The sequence below is a fragment of the Bidens hawaiensis genome, unplaced genomic scaffold, assembly GCF_021521415.1.
Source record: "Bidens hawaiensis isolate Kalapana, Puna unplaced genomic scaffold, B.hawaiensis_p1.1 tig00419517_1, whole genome shotgun sequence".
NCBI classification, from domain to species: domain Eukaryota; kingdom Viridiplantae; phylum Streptophyta; class Magnoliopsida; order Asterales; family Asteraceae; genus Bidens; species Bidens hawaiensis.
The window spans coordinates 6498-20212 of NW_027504888.1; the positions used below are offsets into that span (position 1 = coordinate 6498).

A 13715-nucleotide genomic window follows, 5' to 3' on the forward strand; every position below is an offset into this window, starting at 1 on the left:
CGGCCGGCGGAGACACCTTCTCAGCTGGAACAGCCTCAGGAAGGCTGGAACCAGCGGAAGCAAGCGTAGACGCCTGGGTCGACGCCTCGGGAAGGCTGACCGAGCCTACCGTCATTGGCGGGGGAATACTTACTCCAACTCCACCCTGGAATGCGTCAACATCCACACCTGCACAAGCAAAAGTGTTAGAAAAATTTATTTGAAACAACAAATCTAGACAAGAATTATGGGGGTACTTACGGGGTTTCTTGAGCTTGAACGCACGGACGAGCGGGGGCGAACCCGATGGAGCCGGCCTCTTGACACCGGTAACCGTCGTCGTCGCTGCCTCCCCGGAGGTAACACCTGCAGCTTCCGGAGCGGTGGTCTCCTCACCACCGGGCTTCCCCGCCACCTCTGCATTATCTGACTCCGAGTCAGATAGGACTACCGGGTCGGCCGTAGAGGCCACCTTCTCCTTGCCTCTCCCGACGGCAGCCTTTTTCTTCCGCACCAGTGGAGGACCTTCTGCGGATTCCTCAGAAGAAGAAATGTCATGAACTCCAGCAGCAGGCACAGCATTGAGAGGTTCAGGGTAGAAGATAGGCTTACCTGGCCGTCGGTGGCTCAGGATCTCTTGGCCTGGCGGGTAAACCTCCACGAACCGACCCGCAGTCTGCTCTAAGATGGGCAACTCGTTCTCGTCCAGAGCACGAGTACCCATCCGCGCAGGACCATCTTCCTCCCGCGGATTCAGGAGCGACTGAAGATCGTTACCCTCTGAAATCAACAAGAAAGTTAGAAAAAATCGTAGTCAGCAAAAAAGAAACAAGACATACCATAAGGGGTAGAGTTCGAACCATATTCAAGGACGATCGGAACCTTATCCGCATTCGCCGCCTTCCACACCCGGCTCATCCCCAGCATCACCATCGCCGACTCCGGAAAACGGAAAACCGGGGACTGGACCCGGGATATCTTCGCGAACCATTCCGCCTCCTCGTAGTTGATGGCGGGAAGGTTCGGAAGCGGCTGGCCATTCTTGAACTTCATGGCAATGGGGATGGCTCGAGCGGATATAAAGAAGAACTCTCTTCTCCATGAGCGAAGACTCCGCTCGGTGGTACAAATCTTTAAACCCTTGATACGGGTTGTAAGAGTGTACCACCCTTGGATGCACCTCCAAGTATAGAAGGTCATCAGGCGGTCAACAAGGGGCTCAAGGCCCAGTATCCGGCACACCCACTCAAAGTGCCGGACCTTGGCAATGGCCATGGGGTGCACCTCTGTCAGGTGCACACCGTGCCTCTCTAGGACACGGTACACAAACTTTGTCAACGGAAACCTAAGGTTCCCGTAGACAAAGAATGCAGCATAAACCCCGATTTTGCCACTAGGGGCATCGTACACAGTATGGTGGGGCTCAGGAAACTCAGGCTCGAGAGACTCGAGCATGAACTTCCTGACGATATACTGGTACAGCTCGACAGGAAGATAACACTGGCATTCGCCAGCAGTCTTCTGATCATCAGCATCGTGAGAAGACATGGTGGAAGAAAGAAGAGATTTCAGAGCAATGCTTTACGGAAAAAGAGAAATTCGCCGGAAATTACTGGAGAAGAAGAGATGAAAGTGGAAAGTGTGAATTACAAATAACCTTCTCCCCCTTTATATAGCAATCGCAATTAATGCGATGAATTTAATACGGAAGAGAGAGAAATCAAAGGTGCAATGAAACTATGACGCGTGGCAAAAGCGAACTGGCAACAGCTGTCAAAAAGGACGTGTGTCAGAGATTTCGCGGCTACGCGCCCGAAATCTCGTGCCCACGCGCCTGAAAAAGCAACTGGAATGACCACATAATGTCATGTCGCCATAACTTCTGGCACGTCCTGACACAGTCAGAAGAAACCGTCGCACGACGTTTGAGGTATTGATCCATCCAACTCTTCAAATTTCAAAATTTAAAAATTTGAAGACTAAGGTTCAAAAAAGTAAGCGGGAAAATACCCCTTACCTTGGCAAACAAGTAACCATAAGCCGGGTGTGGGTACAGTGTAAAGGCAAAACCCTTCACATACCTAACACCCGCAGGGAATTGAAGCCAAAATATTTGGCAACCAAGTAACCATAAGACGGGTGCGGGTACAGTGTAAAGGCAAAACCCTTCACATACCTAGCACCCGCAGGGAATGGACGCCAGGAATACCTTGGAAGTAAAGTAACCGTAAGACGGATGCAGGTACAGTGTAAAGGCAAAACCCTTCACATACCTAGCACCCGCTGAGAATTGAAACCAGGAAGGATCTTCTGGGCAATGCTTGTGAAAACGGAAGTAATATCCCCGCGTTGCGGGAACATCGAGTACTACGATGTTTGAGGCTCCAAGATGGAATTGGTGGTTTAAACATAATTGATCACTATGTTCAAAAACTACCAGAACCACAGGGAGAATCCACACAACTAAGACTCAATGCTCCTGACTTGCGAGGAGGTTACAGACCTACCCGCATCATACCCAAAGACCAAGCAGGAAACTCGGGAATTTCTGCAAGTGACAAGGACTTCCGCGGGAAGAACCCCCATGGAAAACCTTACAAAAACCCCTTTTCAAAACCCTTTGCTTAAGTCCAAAAATTCACCTCACTTTATTAGACATTCGTGAGAAGAACATTGGACTGGGGGGACTTGAAGAGGTAGGTCCCAGCAGGGCTCAGTTGGTCCCGCATGACTCACCTTGAACAGGGATGTCTGCGCAAAGACCATCTACTCCCGCAGGACCCACCATGCTCAGAGAAGCCTACGCGCAGTATGCAAGCTGCATACGCAGGGAAAAGCCTCCCAATGGTAAAGTAACCCGCCTGTTCCCGCAGTTGCGGATACAAGCCATCAGGGAAGGCTACCCGCACAGCATAGCTACACGCATAAGGCTTAACACTTACAAATATTCAGTGTCACCTGAAAGAATGAGCAAAGGCGGGAGGGGGAAAACTCCCGCCAAAATGGGCCAGTCCGTATGATGGAGGATCTTTTGCGTGATACCTGACGAGGTAAAGACAAAAGATCTGACCAAGAATGCGACAGCTCACTGACAGCAGCGTGGCAGACAGCACGCCACAGCACTGTGACCAATAGCCGCCGCCTGCCCACCAACTCCTGCCAGACCACGTGCCTAGCCTGCAGTTGGTAGAAGACAAAGAGTGCACGGCACGCCTGCTCTGTGTCAGCCGCTACCTATCCACCACTCACAGGTAGGGCACGTGCATAGGTTACAGTTGGTAGCGTGTTGGGCCGGCTAAACTCCTTGGAAACCCACCTTCGGCTATAAAAGACAGTAAATGGTATTAGCATTTCATCATCTACTATCTCGTATAACTTACTTGATAACTGCTCTAATAGTATTCATATACTTTTATATTCAAAGAGCAATATAGACTGATTCTCACGCCGGAGGGTGGTCACAAGGAGGAACCCCCCCCTTCTCAGTGACGAGCTTACGGTGTCTGTTTTGCAGGTTCCCTGAAGTACAACTTACTCTGCTGGACCTAACCTTCGTGGGAAACATTACTTAGCCCCCAGATTACCTATAATCTGCCCGGGGTCACTTAGTGTTTCTTCAGCTGTTAATATCAACCAGCTTGTCACGATCTCGTCTTCCTTGTCTTCTTTTTCAGCTCTACACAATAAATGATTGTTAAGACCTTAATTATTCACACGCTAGCTAGAATATGACATGCGATTAATAAGCACATACCTGCATTCCCACAGCTGTACATAGTTTTTTGGCACTAAACATGGCATCGAAGATAGGTATACCGTGTTATCTTTGAAGTTGTAGGAGGATATTACTTTGCCAAAAATGTGAATATGGCCGCCTAACTCTGAAGAAAGTGTAGGTCTGTAAAATAACCAACCACTATGAGCAAGATCAACGAAAAATATAGTGTTAATAAGGTCTCCCGGTCTTCCCCAAGTCATGTCTAATTTAAACAAATGCACGTCAGTAAGCGTTCTCATTGCTTCCGAACGAACAACTGCTATAACGAAGATTAGCTCTGTACCTCCCTTCAGAAAAGGCCCTACGAAGAAACAAGTGTTGCAGGACATAATATTATCAGAAGGGGTATCTACAAATGGCAATAGAGTTATCACAACTTCTTTATCCTTAACCACAATGTCAACCTGTATAAGAGCACCGTAAAGGAGACTGTTGTTCAAGGCATATACCTTGCCATTACAACAAGTTAAGGATTTTAAGTCGGGGTGGCAATCTAGACCCAAACCCTTTCAAATGAGTCAATTTGAGTTGTTTTAAAAGTTATTTGAGTTGGTTTGGGTAAAAGGTTTTAACCAAATGGGTCAAAATGAGTCATTTGAAATTCTATCCTTTTATTTTCGGGTCAAAATGGGTCGACAAGTTCAAAGAAATAGGTCGATGTGGGTTAGTGTCATAAGGAAATGTGACAGGCTTCGGATTGAAACGAGTTTTCGTACAAGACAGGTTTCGGCACGAAACGGGTTTTAGATTGGAACGAGTTCGGTTCAGGTTTCAAGCCAACACGAGTTTTCACCCGTGACGTGTTGGGTTGTGGTTTCTTTTGTTTCTTTCTGGTCGATTCCGGGCTCGTTTTTGTTCGTTTTTTCAGTTTTGTTTTTGTTCGGTTTGAATTCTTTTAGTTTCGTTTTGATTGATTTTTTCGATTTCGATTGATGTGGTCCAGTTTTGGTTTTTTTTTATTTGTTTCATTTTCGTCGATTCTTTCGGTTTCGGTTCGATTCTAGGTGGCTTTTTTTTTTATGGAACGAGGACAACGTAGGAAACATTTTAGTGTTTTTACTTTTTTTGTTTATGATTTATATTTTGAGTTATAATTTTTTTATTATTATTATTGAATATTTTTTTAAGGGTTTTTGATTTTAATAGAAACCCCTCAAAAAAAACTCAAAAAAATAATATAAAAATTCATAACTTAAAATATAAATAAAAAACGAAAAATCTAAAAAAAAATAAAATGTTTACGCTGTTATTCTCGTTCACAAAAAAAAAAGAAAACTCGAAACCCGGTTCGACCCTAACCTATTTCGACCCAAACCAAAACAACCATTTTTTTAATTGACCTGTTTTGACCCAAACTCATTTTGACTCATACTCGTTTTGACCCATGACTCATTTCAACCCACGACTCGTTCGACCCAACCCAACCCATTTGCCACCTCTAATTTTATGAAACCATCTCTGTCGGTTATGCTCTTGAGCTGTCTAGCGTATGTCATTTCCGTCCATTGTAACCTCTTTCTTTTACGGTCTAGCCGACAAAAAACAAAGGTACGTCGTTTGGTTCTATTCAACAAAAGGACCTAACCGGTATCCTCTGGAGGGGACGGCAAACAACAATCTCCACCGATCGATTCATAGTCTTCGTCTTTCAAAACTAAAGGGGGGAGATATATGGTCTTTAGAGTCACCGGGTTCCAAAGATACCACATGACACTGTCTGGATGGCTAGAGAGAATCACCCAACCGTGAAAATATCCTCGGATACGTCTCCCCATCAACGCAGGGATTCGACATGGATGGATCGGTGCCAACATGGTATCCGTCTTCTTGCAGCCATGGATATTTTGCGGCTAACGGAAGCAATCGGTCGCATACTACAAAAGATGAAATCTGCAGCAGCTTCTGTTCCATCTAAAAGATTTAAAATCAGTATTCAATGTTTATTAAAATGTAAAGAAATTAAGACTCGATTTTTATCATAATCAAGATGCATATATACTAGAAAAACAAGTAGTAAGAATTTTTAAAATTGACTTAACACATTCGATTATGTGAGACTGAATTTTTAAAATCATAATGAACAAACTATACTAAGAATTTAAACAAACTTAAAAACAGAAATCATACCTTAAACTTTACTTCAAATCCTTGAATACATTCAATCAAAATTTGAGATATTTCATTCTAGGGTTTAAATTATGCCAGTGCTTTAGATCAACGATACTAGCTTAAAAGAATAATAATATTAATAGAAAGGTTTAAAAGAAGAAATTAATTAATTAATATTTTTTTATAATTATGGAAAGAAAATTTTGAATTACTACATTTTAGAAACTACGGGTCAGACCCGCATGACCCGACCTGACCAGTTTAGTTAGGTCTCGTGGGTCTTACCTGGCTTATGTAAAAAGAAAACACTCATACCCGCAAAACCTGACCCATACCCGTTTAGTTGTATGCTTAGGACTCGGGATAGGACATGTGTGTAATAGCAAAATACTCCGACGATTTAAGTGATTTTTTTATTTAAATTTCCAAAAATGCCCCATACTCGATTTATACTTATTAGTTCATGGAATATTGTTTTTATTTACGTTTAAAATTAAAACGAGTCACACGTAGACGAAGGTGTTAACCAGCTAGCTGGCATCTGAAGAGGAACATGCATGCATATTCTAATACCTCATTAAAACATATTTCACTGTTAAAACGATAATATTCAACAATTTATCATTTTTTTTAAACAAGAATCGCTTGAGAATCAAAAATAGTTATGGGCGGGAGGCTATGCAATCTAGAGCAATAAACGATATAGTTTTGCAGAAGACTTAATAAAAGAAAACATTATTATTTAGTCGGTCAAGAATCACACAAGTTCTTCCTTATCATAATACTCTTGTTGAATCTTATTTTGTAATATTAGTTTTAGTTTCATTATATGTGTTGAAATGTATGAATTTATATTGCTGCAAGTTATGGAAGTCTAGAATTTGTTAAGTACCATGACAGATAGCCTAAATGTTAGACACAAAGATCAACAACATTAAATTCATTCATTTCTTTGTTACACCCCTAATGACCAATAGCAAGTAAACTTGTCCATTATGTTACATTCTACTTGATTATGATTTCAAAACTTCACTTTCATTCACTTCATACTTCAAAATTTGTCCATTGTGTTACCTTTTCCTTTGGTATGAAATGAAAAAAAAATTCTACTTTATGACAGTTCGTCAACGAATCTTCATTCTCCTCAAAGACAAGTATGCCAAAAGCCGGTACCCAAATACCATAATTCCTAGTGCAGTGGCTTCCTTCAAACCACTGTCAAGTTTTATTCCATCAATTACCGGACTTATGGTTTCATACTGCACTTTCAGAAGTAATCTGTATGTGTGATAATTGAACGACAAGTATCGTAACCATGCAATGAATATTGGAACATCCTGCAAACATATCATCAGATTAGTTCATACTTTTTTGTTGACCATGAGAACCCGTTAGGGAAAGTTTCCGGGCCCCACCAATACTCTACTAAGAGAAGGAAAGTTGACTTTTGAGCTCAAACCGAATGAAAAACCGAAAACTCGGTTTTTAACAGCAGTTCGGTTTTTATTTTTTCAGTTTTATCATTTGGGCTTAAAATTTTTGGGCTGATAAATAAATTGGTCCAAAATAATTAATTTGGGCCTAAATCTTTTTGTTAATTAAAAACTAGTTGATTATTATGTATTTGGGATCCATTTATAAAATTCTTAAAAGTTACTTAACATTCATAATAAAAATAATAATCCATAAATTCGGTTCGGTTCGGTTTTGGGCACTGTTATTTCAGGTTTCTCTGTTTCATGCACACCCATACTAGATAGGTGGACTAATTTTTATCCTAGTTGATTATTTTTCTTTTTTACTATTAGTGCTTACCTTCACAAAATAACCACCAGCCAACATGAAAGCCATTACAGTTACAGAAGCCAAAGTCGTTGCTTTCTTCAAGTCGGTCAATGTAGCGCCAATAGCCAACCCGAGTCCCTGCCATTTTGTTTCACAGTTAATAAACTAACTTATAATATATATCAGACTCTCAGTTAGTAATAATGGTATACCTGAGCTGCAACTATACACAGGAAGACAATAACCATGGTTAAGAAAAATGAGTCGGCGGCTAGTCTCAAGCCCGCCATGAAATAAACAACAAGGAGGAAAAGCATTGGGAGAAACAAATCAAGTGGAAGATCACTTGTTGTTCTTGCCATAAAATATGCACTTAATCTGTACATGTCTGCTGCTCTTTCCTTATTCAGCATCGCACGTTCTTGTGGGAATGTGAAAATTGCTGTGAAAACCGGAAAAAATGCCCAAAACACAGCAATGAAAAACAACAATCCTGCCTGCAAATGAGAATGTAGACTTATGATTTTTATTCACTAAATATATTCATAAGTTTTATTTTTTTTATATATTTCTTACTTGATTATCAAGGTCTTTTGGGATGTGAACTTCTGACTGCCACCATAAAAGTCCTAAGATAACTGCAGTTACAAGAACTTGTGTGATTCTTAGCCAACTAAAATAATCATGTCTTCTTTCCTTAATTCCTCTGCGAAACAATATCGAGTATTGCTCTCTCCAGCTAGCTCCCCATTCACGTTTCATTGACTCGACGTTTGACTTGAGTTCTTCATCGACTGGTGCACTGATCATAAGTTGTTTTTTCGTTTCTTCAGCCGCTTTTGTCTCGTAGGCCTCCACCAAATACTGCAAGTAAACTTCAAAATCTTTTATCTTTTAACTGCATGATGGTTTTATTTGAATTTTAAGTAATTTGTAAGAATTTAATAAACGTCGTAACCCAAATATGTTAGCCAAAATGCATAATAATTAATTCTTTTGGGCCCAAAGTTTTTGACTCAAATTCATTCTTTTGGGCCACTTTTGTTCGGCCCAAAAATTTTCAAGCCCAAATGATAGAATTGTTTTAAAAAACTGACACTTTCTATTTTTTGGGTTTGGTTTAAGCCCAAAACCGGCCCATTCACACCGCTAGTTTATGCTAAACAGGTGATGATATGTTATGTTACTTACATCATGTACAACAGATGGAGCAGGTTTCCCATTTTTTGTTTCTCTTTGTGAGTCGCCTACGCGGTCCTGCAACTCTGAAGGTATGGAAACTTCATTCATGTTCCCGTTTGCAAGATCTAGCAAAAACTCTGCGGGATTCATGGCGATTAATGGAGAACATCCTATTGATGAAAAGTATGTCATTGCTTCGGATGCTTTCCCATAATAAAGCAAGCTCCCTTTGCCAAGTAGGACGAGTTTATCAAATTTGTGGAAAAGTCGGCTCGATGGCTGGTGAATCGTGGTGATCACAGTCTTCTCGGTCTGTAATAAATGTGTCGATTTGGGTTATGCTTTATCTTAAATCGGTCAAATAAAAAAAAAACCTTTCAGCTTTATGACAAAGTAATTATTTTTAATTTATTTTTTTTACAAAAGCGGATAAAAAAGTGTTTGTGGGTCAACTCAACTGGGTTTGACCGTTGTGACACGCACAAGCTTACCTCGGCTATGTCTTGTAACAGTTCAATGATTCTCAAAGCAGTGGTGGAGTCCAAGCCGGATGTCGGCTCGTCAAGGAACAAGAGGGAGGGATTGATTATTATTTCGAGTCCAATGCAAACACGTTTTCTCTCTCCACCCGAAACGCCCCGAACAAAAGTGCCTCCTATCATTGTATCTTGACATCTGTTTTAAGTTGTAAAGTTGGTTAACTAGTCTGGTGTACTTTTTAATGTTGTAAGATAGTTATAATGTTTTGCAAAAATTTACCTTTCTAATCCTAGTTCACGAATGACATCGGCTGCTCGTTTTTCTTTCTCTTGTTTGGTTAACTTCTTTGGTAGTCGCAATAGAGCTGCATATGTTAATGTTTCCTTCACCGTTAGATGAGGAAACAAGATATCGTCTTGAGTCACAAACCCGATCCTGCACGGACATTTGTTATTAGTATTTATTAGTGGTGGCAATCATGTAGGGTTGTGCATGAAACAGAATAAACAAACCCAACACAAACAGACGGTATTGTTAAGTAATTATAAAAAAACAATAAAATGCGCAGACGGAAAAGTTTAACTTTTATTTTTCGAATTTTAATTAATTTATAAAAATAAATAAAATTGTGTAATCAATTAATCATTAATTAACGAAAACCATTAGGCTGAAGTAGTTAGAGGCCCAAGTTCAATATTATGGGCTTTTTTGGCCCAAAATTTCAAGTCCAAATGGCAAAATCGAACCGAACCCATTGTGAAAACCGGAAAAAAAAAGGAACATCGAATCGAACCCATTGTGAAAACCGAAAAAAAAAAAGGAACATCGAACCGAACTCATTGTAAAAACCGGAGAAAAAAAAAACAAAACCAAATGGTTTTTCAAGCCCCCAAAAACCGAATTTTTGGTTCAGTTTGAACCCCAAACCGACCTATGCACACCCACTTTAAGAACGGGCCGATTTAGGAAATTCCTTTGCATATGGGTTTATTTGGGTCAACTACTCAACTCAAATTAGACAACGTGTAAATTTGACTATACTCAAGTTATACAATGGGCCAAAATGGGCCTAAATGCCACCCATACTTAATAATGGCACATCTAAACACAGGTATCTGGAGTACAGTCAAGAAAACACACAAACCTGCTCTTTAGAAACTTGGAGTACGGCTTGTCGTTGTAAGTTATTGATCCCCCAGGAGCCGGATCCGTTAACCTGCCACCAAGTAAGCTCAAAAGCGTAGTTTTCCCACTTCCCGAAGGTCCCATCAATGCCAAAACTTCACCAGGATTCACTGCACCACTTATTCCATTCAGAATATCCTTCTCTACTGTTGATGTCATTCCTTTAATCACTACCTTGTATGTCACTTCTGTAAACTGCATAACATATCAAAACTAGATGACTTTGTGACATTTTTTTTTAATTATTTTCTCAAGTTCTTTATACACTTTTTATTTTATTATATTGAACTAGTCTAGTTCATGGTTTTATAAAAATGTTAACCTTTAAAGTTTAATAATACCTTAAGATATATTGGCAAGGTGGGTTCTGTCTGAAACTTCTTACGCGTTCCAGCTTCAATGTCTTCGGCTGTTAGAAGCATATTAACATCATACGTTTGCAACCGATTCATGTTTTCAAAATTCTATGTCCTATACTCCTATCATCAATATGTTACTAGTTTCCAATATTAAGTCTGCTAATGTCAAATCCATTTTCTTCATTTCCACACAACAAGTAGACGTGGGACCCACCGAAAAGGCGATGGTAGATATTAAAACTTAAAAGGATCAAAGTTTTGATACAAGATTTTTAAAACTTGTGTCTTGTTTTTTAGCTTACAAATTGATGCATGATGATAATGATTATGCATGTTGGGGACCAAGAGAAAGTAACTGCTAAAAGATATCAAGATGACAATAATAATTCAAAGCACCCATTTAATTGTGGACTATGAAGAAAGATAGTGGGCCATGTTTATGGTCCACTTTAGAAAGTTATGGGGCCCATTATTCTACTTTGGACCTGTCAACTAACTAGCTGGTTACAGTTGTATAGTAATGGAATGGTGACACTTGTTATTTGTTTTAAATAATAAAAATAAACATTATCAGTTTAGTGTTTCATTTTCTTTCTTTTGAGCTACTTTTCAGCTGCTTCTTGTTATATAGGGATTTGTGGTCTTTTTGCCAACAAAAAGGTTTTCATCATGTGACCAAATCGCAAGAGTTATTAACTTCATGTCATTTCACGGCTTCACGCTACAATATACTAGACGTAAAAAGTTTCGTTTTTATAATTTATGTCTCGTAAATGTAAACAAAATACTTTGTTTTGAATACAATTCCGTTTTCACATCTTGATGACAAAAAGAAAAACTAAGCTATGCATTTTAAAAAATTTTAAAAGTTACACACACCAAATTATTAAAGAAAAATCAAATTATGTGTTTAATGAAACACTAAAAAGAGAAGAAAAAAAATATTATTCAGACTTTAAAGTCAGTTTGACAATTAGGTCAATTAATCACCTACAAATTCTTATGGCTTTTTAAACAATCTATAAATGCAAAAAAAATAAAATAAATAAATAATAATAATAACTCATATATGTTACTTATACTACGTACCCTACCACTAAAAGCATGTTACCCTTATGGCATTGCCTTAGGCCCTTAACTAGTTGCACCACATTACTTGCTACTCACATCATGTCTTCTAGAAATGAAAAATGGGATGAATGAGTTAATTAATAATAATACTTACGTATGTCTTCATCACTGAAAGGTCTTGAATCCGCAATCTCATCCGGAGGCATAGTGAACCCCGTGAACGAGAACGAGAAGCCTAAGCTAGCACTAGAAGCCCGGCTTAATGCGGCCCCACTACCGACATCATCAAGATCAAACTTCATTTGGGCACTTCTTGTCTTTCTAATGTGTGTATTGTTTTTGCTACTGCCTCCACTTCTGCCCGGGGATGCAAGCACCATTTGTCTACTAGACTTTCTTGAATGTGTACCGGTGCTACCACCCTTGCCCACTTCTGCACTGCCACCTCTAAAAGTTTCACTTATTTGGGGAAGTTGATCGGATTGTGTTCTCCATAACCCTAAACTCGAAGTCGGTTTCTCCATAGTTTCCCTAGTTGGTTATCATCAATAACATTTATGTCACATAAAATATATAAACAAACAAAAACGGTCGTACTCAGTAAGATCTCACTTATCCTGAGAGAATGAGATAAGATAAGATAATAAATAAGAGCAAATTAATCCAGAAGATAAGAGAGATTGCACCCACTTAAACCTTAACTCAAAATAACTTTTCTTACATATATATACAATATCATGTGAACTCTAAACCATTAGCTAGTATACATATACTAAGGAAGGTGTATTTATACAATCTCTATGTATATTCAAGTTATTTATTTACAATCTTGATCATTTTTAAGACATAAAACGACGTGCTAAAGAATTTATATAATCTTTAGCAGCTTTATGACTTAAACATGATCAAAGATTTAAGAAAAAGAAAGTACTTTTGATCAACTCATGTTAGCATGCTATTATAAAACCAGCAACTTGTAACGGACAAAACCGTCTCAAATACCTGTTTTTATAGTAGTCTAAAGCATGAGAAGTGTAATATTTGAAGTTCATAGACCTCTTTACTTACCAAAGAGAGAATTGAAGGAATGAAGACTTCTTGTATCAAAGTGAAGGAGAGAGAGAGAGCAGACCAAAGTGAAGTTTGATTCACTTAATTTGTTAGGCAGCCACCTCCAACTATGCCCTTTTATATAAAAACCTAATAATAGCAACTTTAGTGAAATGACAAAAATGACCCTAGCACATCTTGAAAAAAAAATGAACTTATAAATTATGTATGTGATTAAGAACATCACTTGACAAGATGTATAAATGCATTAGATATTCACGATGAAACATTTATTGTGACACCGAAGGCGGAACTTAGTTGTATAATTTGCTTTCCAATTAATTTCTCATACACGTGTTAAGTGACCAAATTCGATTTTATTTTATGTTTGCATTTGTTTGACGAATTTGTTTCATCTTTCTTGGTTTGTTTTGAGATCGATCGAGAAGTCAGTTTTTTAAACTTTTAGCAATAAATTTGGTAGGGCAAGTTTGAAGCTTCATATAGATGGAGGTGGAAAGATACATAGATCATGATACTCTTAGTGTTGCATGCCCTTCAATCTTTCATATTGTGAGGCTGTCATTCATTCTTAAGTTACCTTTGTCTTAGGGTACTAAAAATCTCTTGGAATTTTCCTTAAAATCATTGCATGTACACTCATACATCATCATCCTTATTAATTTGTTATCATGATTTATTTTTATTATTCATTTATTATTATAGTTAATTTTCAT

General features: G+C 38.9%; 1 protein-coding gene across 1 annotated transcript; it reads right to left on the reverse strand.

Annotated features, from left to right (window-relative positions):
• Positions 1 to 6786: 6786 nt before the first annotated feature.
• Positions 6787 to 13198, reverse strand: LOC143609254 (ABC transporter G family member 22-like). Its single transcript, XM_077084058.1, has 11 exons — positions 12993 to 13198; positions 12083 to 12459; positions 10840 to 10907; positions 10458 to 10693; positions 9593 to 9748; positions 9325 to 9508; positions 8843 to 9145; positions 8228 to 8515; positions 7864 to 8148; positions 7682 to 7789; positions 6787 to 7203 (listed from the first exon to the last, which is right to left on the reverse strand). Exons 2-11 carry the CDS (start codon positions 12450 to 12452, stop codon positions 6991 to 6993), a joined length of 2211 nt encoding a protein of 736 aa, XP_076940173.1. The 5' UTR covers positions 12453 to 12459; positions 12993 to 13198; the 3' UTR covers positions 6787 to 6990.
• Positions 13199 to 13715: the final 517 nt, after the last annotated feature.